The sequence below is a fragment of the Cherax quadricarinatus genome, chromosome 47 (genome assembly GCF_038502225.1).
Source record: "Cherax quadricarinatus isolate ZL_2023a chromosome 47, ASM3850222v1, whole genome shotgun sequence".
NCBI lineage: Eukaryota > Metazoa > Arthropoda > Malacostraca > Decapoda > Parastacidae > Cherax > Cherax quadricarinatus.
In genome coordinates, this window is record NC_091338.1 from 10831337 (window position 1) to 10856870 (window position 25534).

The window sequence follows — 25534 nt, forward strand, 5'->3', positions numbered from 1 at the left end:
AGCATAAATATTCCATTCAGAAGGGAATAGTTAGGCAGTGTTTTTTTAGCAGTGAGGGTTTCACCATAGGTTCACTATGACAAGTAAAGGCAGACAAAGGAGACTGAGGAAACTAAAAATGACAAGGGAAATAAACAGAAGCACAGACATTGCAGTACAAAAATCAACTAATAAACTGAAATACTCGGAGAACACTTGAAAAAACAGAGTTCAACGGACAAGTGTAGTAATATCAGCAGCAACACACACAGCAAGAGGCATTCTTGAGCTTCCCCAGTGCTCGGGCTTAATGTCCAAAGCTGGGGTGTGACTCCAAAAGGATTCTGTAGTGCTTGCTGCCTTTGCACCTCCTGATATCGTTTGCTGTTATGCAGCGGCTACACCCTTCGAGCCCAGTGTGGGCGGCGTTGGTGGGAGCCCAAGATGCCTAGCTTCCCCTTCCGAGCCCCGTGGGGGCAGGGAATGGAGCTAGGCTTGGGGACAGCTGGTCCCAGAAGACGAGGAGATACTTATACCTCCTCCCATGGCAGACATTGGTCTGAGACACTCCCTCGATAGGGAGCCAAGGCCGGGCCACCTCTTGGAAAAGGCCCGGGCCAGGCGATTATACCAGCGAATCTACAACAGAACACAACTTGAAAAAAATGTAACGAATTTGAAAAACAACTCCTGGGATAATCAGCGTCTTGGGAAGGATGTGAACAATACAAGTATACCTGGTGAATCCAATGTTCCAGGAACCTCTAAAAGTCCATCTTCACCACCATTCAAGTTCAAGAGAAGTGTAAGTTCAATATTTAATTATTCTGTTGAATTCATTGTCTTATGTACTGTAGCACCAAAAATAGACAGATTCGTGAACAAAACTACTGAATAAAAAAATAAATTATTAGACTTGCAGTTTGCCAGTGTTTTATGCCTGTAATGTCTCTACAATTGATCTACATTCCATTAATGATTTATTTAAAATCTGAATTATGCTGCACAGTATCAATGAACATAGTAATAGTAACAACACAGTACATCTTTGAGGATGGGTATTGGGTGCATAACAGAGATATTAACCTAACAGTACTTCTTTTAAAATACTGTATCTTTAACCAACTTATAAAAAGCAACATAACTGATTAAGAGTTAACTTACATAACTCTGTATCAAAACTATAATAAATAATAGATTATGAGTTAGGCTGCATCATCAGGCCTGACTTTCTTAAACTATATACTACACTAGGTCTAGATTTAAGTAATTAGTGACTTTTTTCTGAGATTTCAATTGTATCAAATTATATCTGTATTATAATATAAGATAATAACACAGTCAAGTGGAATGTGTAACTACTGTAACTTCTTTGTAAGACTCATAAAACAAACTTTTCATACATTGCACTATATAGTGGTGTGATTTTTTTTGTCTAAATGCCGTTGAAAAGATGCATTCTTTTATCACAGCTCCCGAGAAAACTGAACACAAGATCCCTAAGAATGGAAGCATCAAGTTACATGGAAAATGTAGTCTGCGCCATCGAACATTTTCTCCTCCGGTCCAAGTTAGATCTACAGATGGAGTGTTTGAGGGGAGACAACTCTCACTCTTCCTTCACTATTACTCACTATGGAAAATTTTCTAGGGTGCTTACCTGTATGTACCTCAACATTATATACATACCAGTAATCTCATTGGGAGACAATCATATTGTTTACCGTAGTCACCCCGTGTAGACATGTGAGAAAACTTAACCACCCCTGGTCGCACCAAGTGGTCCCCTCGACCTCACAATCTTATCCATATCTATCCGAGACCAGTATGGATTGGGTAGCACCCACAAGTACGGTGCTACTAATTAATTGTGGACTGTATAGATTATATTAGTTTAGCTGAATGAAGGGGGGGGGTAGGACACACATGGATACATCCGTCAAGGAAAACATTTGTACATAATCCCACTACTTACCAGATGTTCTCTGGTGGTCACTTGATGTAGCTGGATCACTCATAACCTATCTAATTATAACATACCACCACTGGCCAGTCTAAGGTTGCTATAACTAGAAGGGTTACTTAACTGTGGGTGATTGATATTCCTCATTTCTTGATTCACCATCTCATTTTCGATGTCCTGCTACACCGACACGATTCTCATTCCAGCAGGACGAGGTATCCGCTGGTTTGTCCTGCTTTAGACGTCGTGACTCAAGGAGTTTCCCTTTCCTCGTCTCGTTAACAACGAGGTCTAGCGTGTTCACTCGGAGCAAACGACTTATTTCACTTCACATATTCTCTTAACTTAGCGTTATTATCCTTAATTACATTACAATTCACAAGACGATTTAACGTCTCATAACTATTATACAAACTAGAGGTCACTCCATTAAGATCTGAGACCGATGAGTGATGATTAATCCAAGGGTAATTTTCCCCAGGACACAGTCCATTGTGGCGCGTCAGTCACCCGCTCCTTCTCTTGTCACACTTTTACCACTCTATTACTGTGGTCCCGTAAATCCCGTTCCCTCACTCTCCACCAGGAACAATTACGACACTTCTTATTATGAAATGAGGCCTATATTAATCCTTAGGCCACCGTGAACGTCAATTTCGTGGTTCCATGTTTTCTCAGCTTCCTCACCACCATTCAAAACCATACGCGCCCCCCCCCCGCACATCCGCGCATGCGCAAAGGGAACTCTTGGTTCTACTCTTATTTTCAAATACATTTTTGACCCATATAGACACATTAAACACCTATTAGGCACTATAGTTTCGGAAAATCAAAAAATTTTCCACACTGCGGCCGGGCGGAGGTCGTTGCTAGACGACTTACATAATGTGGAGTACAATTTTCCCATCTTCACTGGCCACCCATATTTATTGAACCCTCAAAATGGACTAATTAGTGTTCCATTCTCTCAGGGGCATAAGCCTATGCTCCCTGGATTAATTTATTGGGCATACTGGAATTTTGAGACTTTAACAATAACAAGTCTCTCAGTATCCCAAGTCAGCCCCAGCACATTAATGCATATAGGCACCAACTCCATGGCCATCCATATTTATTGAACCCTCAAAATGGACTAATTAGTGTTCCATTCTCTCAGGGGCATAAGCCTATGCTCCCTGGATTAATTTATTGGGCATACTGGAATTTTGAGACTTTAACAATAACAAGTCTCTCAGTATCCCAAGTCAGTCCCAGCACATTTCTTCATTATTTCATTAACCCCTTCACATATCCTCATTAGTTCCTCTTCAGTTGACGTCACACCCGGAAATTGTCCACATAAGATTATTTACCCAATTACTTCGCTCAGTGGACCGCCTGTGCATTTAAGGTGTGCATTTATCGTCGCCTGAAGTAAGAACAATTTATTATTTAACTGCTTATTAATTATATCATTATAAGCAGTCAACAATTTTGGTGTCTTGCTCAGTTCGCAGAGCTGGGCCCTTTAACTGTCCATACGCCATCCTATAATTAGTAGGTAATTCTGGACGGTCAAGCTTCCACGGAAGTCGCACCCAGTAATGTCCAGATTCACATTTAACATCCTTCAGGTATTGTTCCTGAGTAAAGGAATCATTTGGACTTTCCTCATTTACATTAATCCCTATGCTGTCCAGCTCCCACAAATTAGACTGGTTCAACATCATTCTCGATAGAAGAATACTTGTACTGGGTTGACCTTTCATGAGTAAGACACCGTGACCGTATTCACTACTTCCTCTAGTCATTATTACTAGGCGGTAGTCTGCCATATATTACATGGCCCGTACCAGTGTTGAGGAGAGTGACGCCGTATGGTTTTGGATTTATGCCCTTTATCCTGAATTTTTACATCCAACACCGTCAAGGCTACCTCAGCTAGGCCATCATTATTGCCATTAGCTGCAACCTTTACATCAGTCACTGTAGTGTCAGGGTTATTAACATTATCATTATTGTCACCATTATTATAAGAATCACATACAACCCTGCACATAACTGTATGGTGCTTTCCCTTGTTGCATTGATAGCAACTGTTCAATTTGGTATGACAATCCTTTACATTATGATTGTCTAGACATCTGATAAATCTGTCAAGTTCTTTCATTCTTTCCACTTTAATGTCCCATGAATTACAGGCATTACAATTTTTAGTGAAATGAGTACCCTGGCAGAAGAGGCAGTCTCTCTTTTCCTTGCCTGACCTCTTATTAACTGGGTTACACTTACTGAGGTACTTATTCCTCTTACCTTGATGTGAGGAACCACTATTACTGATTCCTGACTTGATATGTGCCTATTTAACTCTTAACTATGATTATTACCACTGGGATTATTTTTCCCTTTTGAGGCTTGACAGATACTTCAGAGTCATTATGTGTTATATCCTTAGAACTGTTTGGCTGACTGGTCTGCAATTGAACAATTAATTCCTGCCGACCTAGTCTGATTTCCTCCAGACCGTACTATGGAGGTTTTGGCAAACACACCCTTTGCATTAATAGGTTGATCAACTGCCTGGCTTACACCCTTTAATTTATTCAAAGCCTTACTTTTACAAGACAGTTTTTCTTCCAATTCGTAATGTTGATTAATTAAAACATTCATTTCCATTCCATCTGCACAATTCTCTAGCAGATCTCTTTCACAGTCTTTAAACCACAATTTGTACCAATCAAATCTACTCTCTAAAGCATCTAAATATAACTTTAATTCATTAGGGTTCACGGTTCTTTGATTCACTAAATCAAATGCCTTCGTCACATGGCTTTTAATAGCCTGTAATGATGCTTTCATTACTCTAAAATTCACGGACTTGTCAGCCACATTAACTCCATTAGATCCAGTCATGGTTAGAGAATTATTAATCACTGATTATACAACTTAAGTAGGCGCCTTATAAGAGTAATTCTTGCACTTTACTCTTGTATAAATCCTAGCCACACATGTGCTAGCAATTAATTGGGCTAATTGTCATCCATCACACGATCGATTAAACTTGTGCACCCTACACCCACTTCCTTCAATCAGTCACTTAATTATTAAGTAATTAATTCAATTAATTTTTTCACTGATTGCATCCGTTCTCGAAGGACCAACGGGCAGATATGGAAAATTTTCTAGGGTGCTTACCTGTATGTACCTCAACATTATATACATACCAGTAATCTCATTGGGAGACAATCATATTGTTTACCGTAGTCACCCCGTGTAGACATGTGAGAAAACTTAACCACCCCTGGTCGCACCAAGTGGTCCCCTCGACCTCACAATCTTATCCATATCTATCCGAGACCAGTATGGATTGGGTAGCACCCACAAGTACGGTGCTACTAATTAATTGTGGACTGTATAGATTATATTAGTTTAGCTGAATGAAGGGGATGGGGTAGGACACACATGGATACATCCGTCAAGGAAAACATTTGTACATAATCCCACTACTTACCAGATGTTCTCTGGTGGTCACTTGATGTAGCTGGATCACTCATAACCTATCTAATTATAACATACCACCACTGGCCAGTCTAAGGTTGCTATAACTAGAAGGGTTACTTAACTGTGGGTGATTGATATTCCTCATTTCTTGATTCACCATCTCATTTTCGATGTCCTGCTACACCGACACGATTCTCATTCCAGCAGGACGAGGTATCCGCTGGTTTGTCCTGCTTTAGACGTCGTGACTCAAGGAGTTTCCCTTTCCTCGTCTCGTTAACAACGAGGTCTAGCGTGTTCACTCGGAGCAAACGACTTATTTCACTTCACATATTCTCTTAACTTAGCGTTATTATCCTTAATTACATTACAATTCACAAGACGATTTAACGTCTCATAACTATTATACAAACTAGAGGTCACTCCATTAAGATCTGAGACCGATGAGTGATGATTAATCCAAGGGTAATTTTCCCCAGGACACAGTCCATTGTGGCGCGTCAGTCACCCGCTCCTTCTCTTGTCACACTTTTACCACTCTATTACTGTGGTCCCGTAAATCCCGTTCCCTCACTCTCCACCAGGAACAATTACGACACTTCTTATTATGAAATGAGGCCTATATTAATCCTTAGGCCACCGTGAACGTCAATTTCGTGGTTCCATGTTTTCTCAGCTTCCTCACCACCATTCAAAACCATACGCGCCCCCCCCCCCGCACATCCGCGCATGCGCAAAGGGAACTCTTGGTTCTACTCTTATTTTCAAATACATTTTTGACCCATATAGACACATTAAACACCTATTAGGCACTATAGTTTCGGAAAATCAAAAAATTTTCCACACTCACACCGCCTACACTTTCTTTCTGGAAAAGTCACGTGCCTTAGTGTATTAATCAAATGATTCTGGATCGTTTCATCATATGTCATCTCTGGATATTTACAATGGTACTCATAAGGAATGCCAGGAACACCAATATGTTATATAAAATTAGCAAATTCAAATTTCCAAACCCAAAATCAATACAGTTTCCTTTAAAAAAAAAAAAAACAGACTGCTGCTGAAAGTTTGAAGACATCCAGAAAATGCATTCTCAACTTAATGCACAAAAAGTTAATACTCTGGCAAATTAGAACCTACACACTCAAATACCAACCCCAACCTTCTACTAGGTAGCATACACTAGTGTTGGAAGTTTAAAGCCGATCAGAAGAGGCTTTCAAGTTACTGTATGGAAACCAAAAATCGAGAATGGACTATTTAAATATGATCAGTGTGTATCTGCACATGCCATAACTTACACGAACCTTTCTCTTGTTACAGTACACCAGCATAGAAAATTTGGTACCGATCAGATAAGGCATGCTCTAGTTATAAACGAAAATCTTACAGGAAGAATACTTGGTGGGTGTTCAGAGGGTCAACGAACCCGCGGCCAGTTCCATGATCAGGCTTCGAGGGGAAATAAGCAGGCAACCATTCAAAGGTACTCCTTCAAGGTTACCTAATAATTATACTAGAATGACTAACCTGCACATCCAGACACTGTCTGTGGATGTCTGCTAGAATGGACAGACAGCGGGCGTGTGTTGGTCGGTCTCCAGCCGTCAGCGCCATCTTCAGGGCGTCCTGCAAGAAAGGAGACTGATCTTAGTCATCGAAGTCACTGGCCTTAAACTGAACAGTTTTGGCTGTACGCTTCAGGGTAGTGGACGTGTATAAGAGCTCCAGACAGGCTCATTTCCAGGCCAATCCATGTAACCCGAGCCTTAGTAAGCTCAGCTTAGCACCACGAAGCAAAATGATAACATCTCAAGATACACTGATTTGAAATTCTTAATGTTTGTGCTACAACCACTGAAAACAGTTAAATCCATTTGAAGTGGTGCTTCACAGGCCTGCCGAAGGTAGGTAAGATTTATCAAGAAACAGGACAAGTGTTTCCAGACGCGGGTCTTAGTCAGATGATGACCCGCCGTTGGAGCTTCTGGTCATCTGCCCGAGGCCTTCCGCTAGCTAACAGGTCCACCCCTTGGAAAGATATGATCATAGTTATAACCATTTAGTTTGTAACGCCTGTCGAACTACGACCCAGCCTATATACTCGGCCTATCACCTTTATCAACTGACGGTGTACAGGTGGAATTTGTTCGCCCAGACGAGAGGGGGAAACCGCAATGGAAACAATGTCACTTTGACCTTTTTTGGGGTTATCCTAGGTAATTTACACTAAGTATGATAATTTTACTTATGTGTGCCTGTGCCTAAATAAACCTACATTTGCAGAGTGCCCCACACACCACTGGGGCACCGTACCTAACCTGCGGTACTACAAGCGTCAGCTGCTCACTGCAGAGGATAACATGTAGATGGACTATTGTCTTCCTGTGTTGTATAATGGTGTGTTTAATTTTCTGTCCACCGAGTGAATGAAATCTTGAGTTACTGCTCATGAGTGCAGAGTTCGTAAACTTTTTGAGGCTGGCATACAACATGTGTAAACAAAGACCCCTATCTCGGCCCAAGGAAGGGTGAATATCCCAACTCAAGAATCTCTTGGAGACATGGACAAGGTAACTGAAGGTTTTAAGCTAACGGGCATCTGTGCCTGTGACCATAAAGTCCACTTTAGCATGCATGGGGTGGGTGTGAGGGGCAGAAGAGTAATACGGAGAAGACCATTATCCCAGAGAGGTCAAGGGATGCAATCACTCCTCGCAAGAACGAAAAGAGAGAAAGAACAAAAAGGCACAATACCGTGACTGGAATAATACACAAATAACCCGCACATAGGAAACTGGAGCTGAAGATGACGTTTCAGTCCGACCTGCACTGAAACGATTCAAGAGAAACTTGAATTGTAAGAGGGCCATAACAGCGCATATGACGGCAGTGGGACTAGATTTCTTCACCAACTGGAGCTGGTGGGAAAGTCGAATTGGTTTGGTGAAGCTTCAGCTCAACTCCCTTAACAGACCTGGGAGCTATAGTTTAAACCCTTCCAAGAGGTCCAGAAATGGAGATCAATAATTTCAAGAGCAGCAGGGGCGGTAAGTAGTATATTACCAAAGGTAACAAATAATGAATCAAACAGAGTAACCATTTCCTTTAACATATTGCTTGCTGCAGGCGGGTTAAAAGTCCCACAGCGAACAAAACGTTGTAAAATGTTTTCGCTGTTTATGTGTAATTCACCCAACCCAGAAAGTGAGGCGCTCCAGGTTCTCAGGCTGAAAGGAACATCATGGACAGGACGAGCTGCCAGCTGTGAATTCCCAACCCGGAGTTGAGTCATTTACATACCCTGACTGATGGGGACGACGCACCCAAGGGCGAGGACCATCGGAAGACAACTGTAATCACATAAAACTTATGTAATTGTACTTATGTGTAATTGTACCTAAATAAACTTCCTTACCAGTCCAGTGCCGAGGAACAGAGGAAGAGCGCCAGATCTCTACAAAAGTCGAAGAACCTTCCGCCAAATTCCCTCTGTGAACTCATTTTTTAAATTAAATCGGTAAATTAAAACTTACACAGTCCAGTAAGATACATCAATGCTGGAAATTTGAAGCCGATCACAAGAGGCGTTCTTAAGTTAGCACACACAAACTTTGGAGGAACTTGAAGGAAAGAAAAAGAAAAAAAACATTGTTATTAAGCACTGTGGGTTCATTGCCACTTGTCATGATTGTGACCAGATCTACCTGGAGTTCATTACCTTTGTAACTTGCTCAACTATCAAAACTTCGGGACCCAGTCCCTGGACCCATTATCTACCTCTGTAATGTTTTGACTAGCGCCCACAGGATGGGAATGGGGTGCATAATAAACATATTAGACTAACTAACGAGGCATAATAACTGATTTAGCGCTTCCCGACGAATATACAAGCATTTATATAGTGTCAGTAGATGCAATGTTGACAGACTACGCGAATATAAACACTGAGGCAAGAAAACGGTAGCTTGTCGAGTGCTGAGGCGTCTTTAGAAAAAAAATAAGTTTATCAATAAAAATAAAAGGTGAATGTAGCAGAGTACAGTGGTGCCAACATTTTAATCATTTTAATAATGGGTGTGTGATACGGCCTTTAAAAGTTGGAGAGACGAGGAGGAGGCTGGAGGCAGTAGAGATATGTCTGGGATTAATGAGTGGTGTGAATATTATGGAGAGAAAAAGCAGCATAGAAATTAGATGACAGTGTGTAGTAGAATGAAATGTATTGCTAAGAGCAGAGGAGGGATTATTTAGATAGTTTGGTAATTTAGAAAGGAAGGAACAGAATAGGGTGACCAGAGGGTTCATAAATCCAGGATGGATGGAAGGAAGGGTAAGTGATACTTAAGGAAGGGTTGTAGGGAAGGGATGAAGGAAGCTCTGAGTGGCAGGAGCTTCAGTATCCAGCAGGTGTGTGTGAGTGTATTACATCAGAATGGAGACAAGTGGTTTTAGGAATTTAACATGCTGTTGTAATGTGTGCTACATTACATTTATGGTGGTGATTCAAGGGAAACTATCTAGCCAAACTTGAGTCATGGGAGTAGCAAGCACAGTGCTTGCACTCTGAAGGACGGGTGGGGATGTTGCAGTACCGAGGACTGTTTTTTTTCCCTTCTTTACACAGATAAATTTACAGGCTGTGAGCTGTTATCCAACCTCAGCTCATTCCAAAATCAAGCCTGAAGGCATGCTAACACGCCATGGGATGCCACCCACAACAGTCGACTAACACTCAGGTACCTACTGACTGTTAGGTGACCAGGGTAACGTTGGAAATGTTGCCTTATACCTGTTGCCTATATTCACATAACAGTAAGCAGAAGCCTGGGTATTAACCGACTGTTGTGGGTTGTATAATGATGAAAATAATCAATATAATAGGTCACACAGCTTGATTCTCTTGGGTTATCCTAGGGTAATAACTCTCTGGGTTAATAATTTAAATAAAATCTTCATACTTTTGGGAAGCAACACAATGTAGGTGTTCCCGATTGTGTTTAATAATAAAAAAAGAAATACGTGTTTATGTGTTGTGTCAGAGCTGCGCCTCCCACGCTCACCCTGAATGTGAAGGTTCAACCTCCCTGTCCTCAGTGATCTTACCTGGCTTTATCATCACCATACCTACCACACACAACTCACAATCTTACCTGGCTTTATCATCACCATACCTACCACACACAACTCACAATCTTACCTGGCTTTATCATCACCATACCTACCACACACAACTCACAATCTTACCTGGCTTTATCATCACCATACCTACCACACAGAACTCACAATCTTACCTGGCTTTATCATCACCATACCTACCACACACAACTCACAATCTTACCTGGCTTTATCATCACCATACCTACCACACACAACTCACAATCTTACCTGGCTTTATCATCACCATACCTACCACACACAACTCACAATCTTACCTGGCTTCATCATCACCATACCTACCACAACACTCACAATTCTGAAAAGCAAACTTCAGACGTTGTTTTGGTCTGTTGTGGACCATTCTGGGGTCTCATATCAGTACCAAGTCTTACATCAATCAGGTGTGCAAGACTCGATCTTGGTAAATGGCTTTTCAAGGAATTATAACCACGTTCTCCCTGGATAAAACCTAACCACCCCATTTCCTAGACGCTGCATCGCCCCTTCTAGATAAACACTTTCCTATAAACCACAAAGATCACTAATAAAACTCAGCAGTGGTTACAGCAATACTGAAATTTTCATTCATGTAGTGAACTGTTTTATCCTTTATTTTTTTTACTAAAATACTATTTTATTACCTGTGTCTGGCCTAAAGATTGTTTCATTCTCAATTTCTAAAATAAAACATCGTTTTATTCTCTACTTCTAACCAAAAAAATAGTTAAAAAAGTGCCAGTATTCACATATCATAAACCAGCTACACCAACGCTCTGGAAACGACACCCAGGTAAGGCACTCAAAATCCACCCACTTACTAAATCAATGCCGCCACTATTACTCCACTCAAAAAAGATTTTTTCTAACCCAGAACAAATATCTCCACACACACAGACTCACTCACTCACAGACAGACACACAAACAGACAGACAGACAAAACTGTTGCACAGCCACATCAGGAGGAATACAACAGTCAAGGACCAGGTAATCAGGCTGAGGAAGGAAGGAGGGGAGGTCACAAAAAACGACCGCGAAGTATGTGAGGAGCTCAACAGGAGATTCAAAGAAGTGTTCACAGAGGAGACAGAAGGGACTCCAGAAAGGCAGAGAGATGGGGTACACCATCAATTGTTGGACACAATACATACAACTGAGGAAGAAGTGAAGAGGCTGTTAAGCGAGTTAGTCACCTCAAAGGCGATAGGGCTGGATAACATCTCTCCATGGGTCCTGAGAGAGAGAGCAGAGGCGCTATGTGTACCACTAACAACTATCTTCAACACATCTATCGAAACAGGACGACCACCGGAAGTATGGAAGACAGCAAATGTAGTCCCAATTTAAAAAAAAAAGGAGACAGACATGAAGCATTGAACTACAGACCAGTGTCACTGACGTGTATAGTATGCAAAGTCATGGAGAAAATTATCAGGAGAAGAGTGGTGGAGCACCTAGAAAGGAATGACCTTATCAACGACAGCCAGCACGGTTTCTGGGACGGGAAATCCTACGTCACAAACCTACTGGAGTTCTATGACAGGGTGAAGGCAGTAAGACATGAGAGAGAGGGTTGTGTAGATTGCATTTTCTTGGACTGTAAGAAGGCGTTTGACACAGTTCCACACAAGAGATTAGTGCGGAAGCTGGAGGGATAGGCAGAGATAACAGGGAAAGCACTACAGTGGATCAGAGAATACCTGTCAGGAAGACAACAGCGAGTCATGGTACGTGAAGTGTCAGAGTGGGCGCCGGTAACGAACAGGGATCAGTCCTAGGACCGGTGCTGTTTCTGGTATTTGTGAACGACATGACGGAAGGAATAGATTCCGAAGTGTCCCTGTTTGCAGATGATGTGAAGTTGATGAGAAGAATTCAATCGGACGAAGACCAGGCAGAACTACAGAGGGATCTGGACAGGCTGCAGACCTGGTCCAGAAACTGGCTCCTGGAGTTCAACCTCGTCAAGTGCAAAGTCATGAAGATTGGGGAAGGGCAAAGAAGACCACTGACGGAGTACAGTCTAGGGGGGCCAGAGCCTACAAACCTCACTCAAGGAAAAGGATCTTGGTGTGAGTATACCACCGAGAACATCTCTTAAGGCGCACATCAACCAAATAACTGCTGCAGCATATAGGCGCCTGACGACAGAGTTAGGGGGGATATGATAACGACATATAAAATACTGAGAGGTATAGACAAAGTGGACAGAGACAGGATATTCCAGAGATGGGACACAACAATGAGGGGTCACAGTTGGAAGTTGAAGACTCAGATGAGTCAAAGGGATGTTAGGAAGTATTTCTTCAGTCATAGAGTTGTCAGGCAGTGGAATAGCCTAGAAAGTGACGTAGTGGAGGCGGGAACCATACATAGTTTTAAGACGAGGTTTGATAAAGTTCATGGAGCAGGGAGAGAGAGGACCCAGTAGCAACCAGTGAAGAGGCGGGGCCAGGAGCTAGGACTCGACCCTTGCAACCACAAATAGGTGAGTACACACACACACACACACACACACACACACACACACACACACACACACACACACACACACACACACACACACACACACACACACACACACACAGTCGAACAACAAATTGCTCTGAACCTTTGCTAAATCTAAACTCCAACGCCGCCATTCCCAATTCCTGCACGCAGATATTTAAACAGTGAAAAATATTTACACTTGTGAAATTGAACTGGTAAGCCATGGTGATGCTTGGTACAGGAGCCCACTATACTCTACCATGGTGATGCTTGGTACAGGAGCCCACTATACTCTACCATGGTGATGCTTGGTACAGGAGCCCACTATACTCTACCATGGTGATGCTTGGTACAGGAGCCCACTATACTCTACCATGGTGATGCTTGGTACAGGAGTCCACTATACTCTACCATGGTGATGCTTGGTACAGGAGCCCACTATACTCTACCATGGTGATGCTTGGTACAGGAACCCACTATACTCTACCATGGTGATGCTTGGTACAGGAGCCCACTATACTCTACCATGGTGATGCTTGGTACAGGAGCCCACTATACTCTACCATGGTGATGCTTGGTACAGGAGCCCACTATACTCTACCATGGTGATGCTTGGTACAGCAGCCCACTATACTCTACCATGGTGATGCTTGGTACAGGAGCCCACTATACTCTACCATGGTGATGCTTGGTACAGGAGCCCACTATACTCTACCATGGTGATGCTTGGTACAGGAGCCCACTATACTCTACCGGGGAACAACCTTCAAGACAGGTGCCCTGATACTAATGAAAGTAAAGGTGCCCTGATACTAATGAAAGTAAAGGTGCCCTGAAACTAGTGAAAGTAAAGGTGCCCTGATACTAATGAAAGTAAAGGTGCCCTGAAACTAGTGAAAGTAAAGGTGCCCTGATACTAATGAAAGTAAAGGTGCCCTGAAACTAGTGAAAGTAAAGGTGCCCTGATACTAATGAAAGTAAAGGTGCCCTGAAACTAGTGAAAGTAAAGGTGCGATGATGTAAGTGAAAATAAAGGTTCCCTGATACTAGTAAAGGTAAAGGTGTCCTGACACCAGTGAAAGTAAAGGTTCCCTGATACTAGTGAAAGTAAAGGTGCCCTGATACTAGTGAAAGTAAAGGTTCCCTAATACTAGTGAAAGTAAAGGTGTCCTGATACTAGTGAAAGTAAAGTTGCCCTGATACTAGTGAAAGTAAAGGTTCCCTAATACTAGTGAAAGTAAAGGTGTTCTGATACTAGTGAAAGTAAAGTTGCCCTGATACTAGTGATATGATCTTGATCCTTAGATTAAATCTGATTATCTTTCATTCCTTATATACTTTAGGGTCCATATAATAACCCTGATCTAAGCGAGTGATAGATATTTTCCTGCCTTCATGTAGTTTCTTGCGCCTGAAAAATGTTATCTATCTATATGTATCTATGCCTCTATATATTTCTATATATCTCTATTTATCTCTTTCTATTTATCTGTCTATATCTATACCTTTCTCTCTCTCTCCATACATATATACACATAATTACTAATATCACTTCTGTTAACATTTTGAGGACCTTATGATCCGTGGAAATTAATATATATATATATATATATATATATATATATATATATATATATATATATATATATATATATATATATATATATATATATATATATATATATATATATATATATATATATATATATATGATGTTAAACGTGTTGCGCGCATATAAAAGGAGTGATGAAAACTTAGAATTAACCCTCTTGATCGATTATAACACCGGTTAACTAGAATATTATTAATTTGGTTAGGTGTAACATAAGTGATTTCCACACTGGAGGTCATGGTTGAGTCGTGTAATGATCACTGAGAGACAGTAGTGTTCTCGGCTTTGTGAATTTGAGTGGGATCAGCCTAACATCTGTCATTAGGGTTACGAGGCCAATTTTTGGAGTAGCTTTGAGAATGATTCACGAAATCGCAGTGACACGATTGTAAAACAAACCATACCACGGGTGGGGTTTGAACTCGCGGTCAGTGTGTGCCTATGCTAACCTTCCTATGGTGTAGAAATATACCTAGTTGGATGAATCTTATTGAAGCTAGCTGGCCCACTGGCTAACGCGACGGTCTGGAGTTTTGAAACTCTCTGACCGCGGGTTCACACCCCACCCGTGGTATGGTTAGCGTTGAGAATATGATGGATAAAAATATATGGTTTGGAAGGAAATAATTCGGGAAAGCCCTGTCGTGTTCCTTTATTCTTATATTCTTATCTGAATTAAGTATTTTCAAATCCAAATCAGAATAATGCCTTCAAATTTTTACAAATCAAAATGGAGCTTCCTCTTCCTTTAGCGAGTTTTGAACCTTAGTAATTTACAGTAACGATTACACTTTACAGCAAGCACAAATGATAAGGAAAACTATATTATTATCCTGGACCATTATCAAGAGGCTAATGATGATATGGTCCAAGGATAGAAACATCGTCCATCTTTCTTCTTCCAGTTATAGGTTAGTTATGAATTATTACAGCCACGGTTATTGTGACACATATTTTTCAAGTATCACTTACCTGACAACAGTCCTTGGCTTCGTGGAGTCGCCCTAACTTTCTCAAAGGCGTCGCTAGCGTCACCAACGACAGTCTCTGGAACTTGGAGTTAAGGTCACATATATGAAAACTTTTGGAGAGTTCGAATGCCTTAGCGCTGAAGGAGAGGGACTTCTCGTAGTCCTTGAGGAGACAGAAGGTGTGCCCGAGACCACAATAGACCTGCAGCTCGAGCGCCGTGTCATGAATGCTTCGAGACACCTTGAGACCGAGTTCGTAGTGCTCAATGGCCTTGCTATAGCTGGAGTAGACGAGGTAAGTGTTGCCGAGGGTGAGGTGAACGTAGCCTGTAGTGCGGGACTGATCACACTGGTTGTAGAGGGAATGGCGACAGTAGGACACAGCTTTCTCTAAGTTACCCAGCCGCTCGTTGCCCCTCGCCAGGGTTAGGTACGCCTCAGCTCGTAACATCGGTGAATCCATCTCGTTAGCGATGTCGAGCTGCTGGAACCCGAAGTCGAGCATTTCTCTGTGAAGAAAGATTACCCACCGTCACTTACTATTAGAACCTTTGAAGGCTATCACTTTGTCTCTTCGATCCTTCTCTCTCTCTCTCTCTCTCTCTCTCTCTCTCTCTCTCTCTCACTTTCACACACACACACACGTGTACAAAGTCGTACACCCATGTAAGTAAATACATGCATACAGGCACTCTCGCTCACGCACACCAACCCACATATCTTCCTATCAACACATAGCGATCATTCTTCCCAAGATTTATGGACACAGGAACCAAAGCAAAGCTGAAACTGTGCCTCACCTGACAGCTATTTTATTTTCTCCCCCTCTCTCTCTCCCTCCCTCCTCTCTCTCTCTCTCTCTCTCTCTCTCTCTCTCTCTCTCTCTCTCTCTCTCTCTCTCTCTCTCTCTCTCTCTCTCTCTCTCTCTCTCTCTCTCTCTCTCTCTCTCTCTCTCTCTCTCTCTCTCTCTCTCTCTCTCTCTCTCAGATGCCTACAACAGAAATCTCATCATGGCTATACCAGACCTAGCCATCAAAACCATACCAGACCTCGCCATCAAGACCACACCAAACCTGGCCATCAAGCCCACACCAGACCTGGCCATCAAGACCACACCAGACCTGGCCATCAAGACCACACCAGACCTGGCCATTAAAACCACACCAGACCTGGCCATCAAAACCACACCAGACCTGGCCATCAAAACCACACCAGACCTGGCCTTCAAGACCACACCAGACCTGGCCATCAAGACCACACCAGACCTTGCCATCTAGGTCACACTAGACTTGACCATCAAGACTTTTAAAAGACATTTCGGTCAGTTCTGAACCATTATCAAGTAGTGACGTGAAATATTTGTATCGCCAGAATACGTCACCACTATCACCCACTTGTTACATCCAGCTCTTAATGTAGTATACACAAGTCTCTATTTAATACCCTGTAACGTCTTTCTTTCCTTGTTCACATGACATCTTTTAAGGGAAGTGCTGGGGAAAAAGACTCTTGATCCGAAGGAATTGGAGCTACCCTCCTCTTCCTTGGATCAAACCTGACTATCTCCAGTTACCAATCTTCTAATTTTTAAAAATGTTTCACTCAGTATTAGGACACATAATTACTTTGTATATCACCCATACATATCTTTACAACATATGTACAGGCAAGCCCCGCTTCACAGTGCTTCGCTTTACAGCGTTTCACTAATACAGCGGTTTTCAATTATGCCCATTCTTCATTTATTTAGACTTCCTACAATAAATATATTCACCACTCACTGTAAACTAAGGACGAAAACATTATAAAGTGTGTACCGTATATATGTAGGCTGCTCTATTGTTTACTTAATATATGATAGTGTATACATGTTATCAGGTTTCTGTATGTAATTAAAAGTGAAAAAAAAGGTTATGATTCACTTTACAGCGATTTTCGCCTTACAGCAGTTACCCAGAACCTGACCTGCTGTATAAGCAGGGCCCTCCTGTACTCACCTCGAAATGGGTGATTTGATGTTGATAAAAGTGCTTTTGAGTTCAAGAAATTGGAGCTGCCCTACCCTTGGATCACTCTAGGTGCTGTACGACTCTTACAGGTTTAGCACAATTGGTGTATATAACATTAATTCACATCTGTACTACAGTTACACTTGTAAATAATTTACTTTATCTTTACCTTTTTGGTTTATAAATACAGGAAAATGGATAAACAAACCAGTGTTGCTGGTAGATTAAAAGTCTAATTGGATAACTATGACAATAATAGCAAAAGCTTTAGGAGGAAAGCACGACACTGATCTAGGAAAGGCATTTGACAACTGCGATCCTGGAATAACAGCTCATAAACTGAGATCACTTGGTATATCAAGAAAAGTAGGAAAACCGAAGTTCAGAATTCTAACAGATCACAAAAAGTGGTAAACAAAACATAGTCTAGTCTTAAAGTAAACAGTTTAGTACCTCACGGCACGGTGCTAGCAACATTCTTGTTTCTCATCCTCATAGCAGAGATAGGCAAGACCACTAACCATACTTTCGCATCAGCTTTTGTAGACGATACCAAAGTAATATGAAAATCACCTCAGTAAAAGACATAAAACCTAAAAAAAAATATATCAACAAAGTCTTGCACTGTCCATGGGAAAAATAACGTTATGTTCACTGGTGACAAATTTCAACGTCTTAGGTATGAAAGGAACGAAGACGTCAAAACGAACACAGTGTACAGAGCGCAGACACATCATATCACAGAGCGTAAAACAGGTAATAACTGAAAAATTATGTCAAATCATTTGTCATTTGGAAAACACCGTAAGACAAATGCAGCAAATGTCGTGAAAATGAAAGGATGAATTATATAGAACTGTCAACCAGATAAGGAACGCCAATGATGGTACTTTTTAAATCACTTGTGCTCACACGACTTTATGTAATAATAATAATAATCATAATCATGTTTATTTCTACAGGTCTGTATACAACGTACACAGACGTAGTTGACATCAGTGACGTACTATACAGAAAGTCCCTGGTTATGCAGAGCATTTCGGGAAACTGAGGTTCATTTTGTCCCCCAGGATGCGACCCACACGAGTCGGCTAATACATAGGTACCTACTTGTTGCTAGATGAACAGGGACAGCAGGTGTAAGGAAACAAGCCCTATGTTTCCACTCGTACCGAGGATCGAACCACGGACACTCAATGTGTGGGCTAAGTGAGCTGTGTGCTGAAAAGGCAGGAGAGAGCAGAGCTGGAAAATGTAGAGAGGTCGTATATACTACCAACAGGGAATCAGTAAAATATCTAAACTATCAGGAATGTCTCTAAGCACTTGGATTGTTCTCTCTGGTACGAAGAAGAGATACCTGATAATATATACAAGGAAGATACTCGAGGGCATGGTCCCACACCTGTACACTGCTACAACAACTTACTGGAATGAAACACATGAAAGTGTGGAATAAACAGAGTGAAGGGCAGAGAGGTCATGGGCACAACTGAAGAACAGTGTGTCAACATCCGTGGTCCAGGACTTACTACCAGAAGATATTAGAAATATTACTCTAGCTCTTTGGATCAAGAGACCTTCATCAGCATCAAGGCAACTCTCCCCCCCCCTTTGACGGGCACAGGTTTATAAATTAGTAACAAATAATTACGTGATATATTTTTACCTAACAATTTACAAAAGCCGAAGAAAAAGAAAAAAAGAGGAAAACTAACAATCTTGTCAGAGTGCAAAAAGTTGATCAGGCTTCCATTTTTTTTACTCCTATGGCAGGACTGTAGTACAGTACATACACAAAAACGTATCCTGCATTTCTGTGGTAATATGCACAGCTAAAATATCTGTCATCTATTCCACAGTTGTTTAAATTATGTTATACTTTCCACAGTTGTTAATATATTTGCCAATACCTTCCACACTCGTTAAAATATTTGTCAATACCTTCCACAAGTGTTAAAATATGTAAGTACCTTCCACAGTTGTTTAAATATCTGTCAATATCTTCTACAGTTTTATCAGGAGAGAGTAAGATCAAGTTTATCCCGTGTATCATTTCTTTTATAAAACAATACAATTTAAATGTTTCATACCTGACTTCTTTATTTTAGCAACGTGAAGACTTGAAGTGTGCAGAGAACACAGACTACATAAACAGGAACGGGGTACATGTGCTAGGTAGGAAGCAGGTACCAGGTCAACAAAGTACCCAGAGTGGATAAAGACTGCAGAAGCAGGAAGCAGGTAGGTATACAAGGTGCTACTAGGTGATGAAGAATGGCAGTGTGAGGTAGGAGCAGGTTACCTGTAGCGGCCCCAGTCCAGGTGAGCCTGGCTGAGGTATCCCAGCGTGATGAACTTATCGTTGTCCTTGTTGATGCGACGCAGCGCCTGCTTCCACTTCTTCACTGCTGCCAAGTGCTTCTGCTGGTTGTACAGCCGCACCCCTTGCTCCACCTGTGTGACGGAGACCCCTGTTATACACCCTATCAGCACCGCCAGCACAACCTCCTCTCCTCTAGCACCCACCTCCAGTTCTCTCACTAGGAATTCCCACCAAGGAAGAAGTTTAAAGGTTGAAAAGAGCCAGGAAGTTATAAAGATAAAGTTGACTTCATATATCTATGTTGCTCAAACCCAGCAAAATCATATTGGTAATTACAGAGACATACCAGCAAAAAAATTTTTATCCTCTATACTCAGGTATTTTTTACTGAAATCCTCCCCCTCCCAAGTCTCAGTCTCTCTCTACGACTCACCCTCTTTCTTGCTAGGCGCTGACCAAGACGGTTGTGACAGGACACCAGACAGTCCCAGACGGAGGGTGGGGGTGGTCGCGCTCTCAGCATGTCTGCCCCTACATCGAGGCCCACCAAGCATGGGTCAGCCTCCGGTGTGTCGGGCAGCAGGGCACTCGAAGATAACTGGTGCGGAGGCAGGCTGTGCAGGGAGACAACCAAATCTTATAAACCTGCATGATAGTATTTGTGACAACACTCTGCCGTCTAATACACTATTACTATTACTACTGTTACTAACATCGAATACTACCACTACCTCCGTTACTACCATCATTACCAGTTCCAACCATGGTATACTACAACCTCGGGTATGACCTAAAGCAGCAGACTAACAGCCAGGTATCTAGTTACTGTTCACTAGTCACACACACTGTGAAAGTGTTACAACGCAAGGGTATGGCTATATATGTGTGATCACGGAAAAGTAGGTAGGTTCTTGAAAATACCTCAATATGATAAGACTTCTTTGGGATATTACAAAGCTAAGCTGGATTGCGATGTACAAGAATTTGTCCAGCAGACACTACTGAGCTGGAAGTGGCGAACACACTGTCGAGTTCAAAGCGGCGAAGACACCCATTGAGCTCGAAATGGTGAATAATAATAATAATAATAATAATAATAATAATAATAATAATAATAATAGACAAAGAACTTTGTCCTTGGAGGCAAAGAGGGGAATGTATGAGAGTATAGTTTTACCAACGCTCTTATATGGGTGTGAAGCATGGGTGATGAATGTTGCAGCGAGGAGAAGGCTGGAGGCAGTGGAGATGTCATGTTTGAGGGCAATGTGTGGTGTGAATATAATGCAGAGAATTCGTAGTTTGGAAGTTAGGAGGAGGTGCGGGATTACCAAAACTGTTGTCCAGAGGGCTGAGGAAGGGTTGTTGAGGTGGTTCGGACATGTAGAGAGAATGGAGCGAAACAGAATGACTTCAAGAGTGTATCAGTCTGTAGTGGAAGGAAGGCGGGGTAGGGGTCGGCCTAGGAAAGGTTGGAGGGAGGGGGTAAAGGAGGTTTTGTGTGCGAGGGGCTTGGACTTCCAGCAGGCGTACGTGAGCGTGTTTGATAGGAGTGAATGGAGACGAATGGTTTTTAATACTTGACGTGCTGTTGGAGTGTGAGCAAAGTAACATTTATGAAGGGGTTCAGGGAAACCGGCAGGCCGGACTTGAGTCCTGGAGATGGGAAGTACAGTGCCTGCACTCTGAAGGAGGGGTGTTAATGTTGCAGTTTAAAAACTGTAGTGTAGAGCACCCTTCTGGCAAGACAGTGATGGAGTGAATGATGGTGAAAGTTTTTCTTTTTCGGGCCACCCTGCCTTGGTGGGAATCGGCCAGTGTGATAATAAAAAATAAATAAATAATAATAATAATATAAAGTTCCATTCTGGGATAGCGGATGCCTGAGGGAGTTTTGTGGATTAGTACGGATACAAGAAAGTCCAATGGCGTAAAAAGGTATATTAGTTCGGAGATTTGAGGAGAATGTCACGAAAGAGCGTCCGGTTACCTCAAGTCTTGTGTGGCAGTTTACTTCGGTTAATGAGGGTCTTGCTGGTGACCATCTGCAGTGCGGGTGTTTGGGTGGCGGAGGTTTAACTTACTTATATTTCCAAAGTATCCAGAATATGGATAACATGCTTGCCGATATCCTCGTTACAGAGAATATGAAATAAGTAGGCTTATTTATCACTGACAAAAAGATTTTACCGTGATATTTATTCACGATCTTTTTAATGTTAAATAAGTTACAAGTAACTTACGACTCTTATATACGTTCGGTATCAAAATTTCCTAATATTGTAACAAACATCTAGTGCTATTTTGAATATAAAATTTGAAATATGTGACTTGGAAATATGTGAGACTGAGTGTGGGAGAAGGGTGCGGGGGGGGGAGGGGGGAGGGTAGGGGGCAGAGCACCAAGGAAGAAATCGATGACAAACTTCTGACTTCACTTGTCCCAGCTTATTTTCTCATCTTCCAAAACGCTCAGTTTAACTACTTTCACATTATGTAATACATGCCATAAGTATTTTGCCAGTTTTATACATAACCACATATATTTTACACACACACACACACACACACACACACACACACACACACACACACACACACACACACACACACACACACACACACACACACACACACTGTCTTCGTGTTTACAATATCCCAGTCTCTGGGATATTGTAAACAACGTCCTCAACCAGATCAGTCCTCCCTAACAGCTACAAACAGCCGTGCTGGGATATCCCAGTAGAGGAATAACCTCAATAGAGCTTGACCGTGTGATCCCGTATGGATCATACAGTCGTATGGATCATACAGTCGTATGGATCATACAGCTTTATGGATAATACAACACTAATCCAAAGATCAAGAGCAAATCAGCGGCATCAAGGTCCTTCTCAGGAAGAGACACAGATGTTCTTATACGACCGCAACATGTCAACATATGCTGCTGAGGCTAACATATGCTGCTGTGATACACAACACTAGTACATCTTGCCAACATATGCTGGCGGGATACAGTGGAGAAAAAACATGACAGCATATTCAGTATGCCAATGATCCAACACACATTGCAACAATGATCCAACACACACTGCAACAATGATCCAACACACACTGCAACAATGATCCAACACACACTGCAACAATGATCCAACACACACTGCAACAATGATCCAACACACACTGCAACAATGATCCAACACACACTGCAACAATGATCCAACACACACTGCAACAATGATCCAACACACACTGCAACAATGATCCAACACACACTGCAACAATGATCCAACACACACTGCAACAATGATCCAACACACACTGCAACAATGATCCAACACACACTGCAACAATGATCCAACACACACTGCAACAATGATCCAACACACACTGCAACAATGATCCAACACACACTGCAACAATGATCCACCACACACTGCAACAATGATCCACCACACACTTCAACAATGATCCACCACACACTGCAACAATGATCCAACACACACTGCAACAATGATCCAACACACACTGCAACAATGATCCAACACACACTGCAACAATGATCCATCACACACTGCAACAATGATCCACCACACACTTCAACAATGATCCACCACACACTGCAACAATGATCCACCACACACTGTAACAATGATCTACCACACACTGCAACAATGATCCACCACACACTGAAACAATGATCCACCACACACTGCAACAATGATCCATCACACACTGCAACAATGATCCACCACACACTTCAACAATGATCCACCACACACTTCAACAATGATCCACCACACACTGCAACAATGATCCACCACACACTGAAACAATGATCCACCACACACTGCAACAATGATCCATCACACACTGCAACAATGATCCACCACACACTTCAACAATGATCCACCACACACTTCAACAATGATCCACCACACACTTCAACAATGATCCACCACACACTGCAACAATGATCCACCACACACTTCAACAATGATCCACCACACACTGCAACAATGATCCATCACACACTGCAACAATGATCCACCACACACTTCAACAATGATCCACCACACACTGCAACATTGATCCACCACACACTGTAACAATGATCCATCACACACTGCAACAATGATCCACCACACACTTCAACAATGATCCACCACACACTGCAACAATGATCCACCACACACTTCAACAATGATCCACCACACACTGCAACAATGATCCATCACACACTGCAACAATGATCCACCACACACTTCAACAATGATCCACCACACACTTCAACAATGATCCACCACACACTGCAACAATGATCCATCACACACTTCAACAATGATCCACCACACACTGCAACAATGATCCACCACACACTGTAACAATGATCTACCACACACTGCAACAATGATCCACCACACACTGAAACAATGATCCACCACACACTGCAACAATGATCCACCACACACTGCAACAATGATCCACCACACACTTCAACAATGATCCACCACACACTTCAACAATGATCCACTACACACTGCAACAATGATCCACCACACTTCAACAATGATCCACCACACACTGCAACAATGATCCATCACACACTGCAACAATGATCCACCACACACTTCAACAATGGTCCACCACACACTGCAACAATGATCCATCACACACTTCAACAATGATCCACCACACACTTCAACAATGATCCACCACACACTGCAACAATGATCCACCACACACTGCAACAATGATCCACCACACACTGCAACAATGATCCATCACACACTGCAACAACGATCCACCACACACTGCAAAAATGATCCACCACACACTGCAACAATGATCCACCACACACTGCAACAATGATCCATCACACACTGTACCAATTATCCACCATACACTGCAACAATGATCCACCACACACTGTAACAATGATCCACCACTAAATGCAACAATGATCCTCCACCACAATGTAACAATGATCCACATCACACTGTAACAATGATCCACTACACATTGTAACAATGATCCACCACACACTGTAACAATGATCCACCACAAGCTGTAACAATAATTCACCACACACTGTAACAATGATCCCCAGGCCACTGTAACAATGATCCACAACACACTGTAACAATGATCCACTACATACTGTAACAATGATCCACCACACACTGTAACAATGCTCCACCACACACTGTAACAATGATCCACCACACACTGTAACAATGATCCACAACACACTGTAACAATGATCCACTACACACTGTAACAATGATCCATCACACACTGTAACAATGATCCACCACACACTGTAACAATGATCCACAACACACTGCAACAATAATCCACCACACACTGCAACAATGATCCACCACACACTGTAACAATGATCCAACACCCACTGTAACAATGATCCACCACACATTGCAACAATGATCCACCCCACACTGCAACAATGATCCACCACACACTGTAACAATGATCCACCACGCACTGCAACACTGATCCACTACACACTGTAACAATGATTC

At 42.1% G+C, this 25534-nt stretch overlaps 1 protein-coding gene across 1 annotated transcript in view; it reads right to left on the bottom strand.

Annotated features, from left to right (window-relative positions):
- LOC128696511 (43 kDa receptor-associated protein of the synapse) overlaps window positions 1-25534 on the bottom strand; it is a 519541-nt gene that overhangs the window by 41476 nt on the left and 452531 nt on the right. Inside the window, exons 5-8 of the mRNA XM_053787791.2 lie at window positions 20425-20605; window positions 19971-20122; window positions 15658-16165; window positions 6956-7054 (exon numbers count right to left, since the gene is read on the bottom strand). Of these exons, the coding sequence (XP_053643766.2) occupies window positions 6956-7054; window positions 15658-16165; window positions 19971-20122; window positions 20425-20605 (940 nt within the window). The remainder of the gene's footprint in view (window positions 1-6955; window positions 7055-15657; window positions 16166-19970; window positions 20123-20424; window positions 20606-25534) is intronic.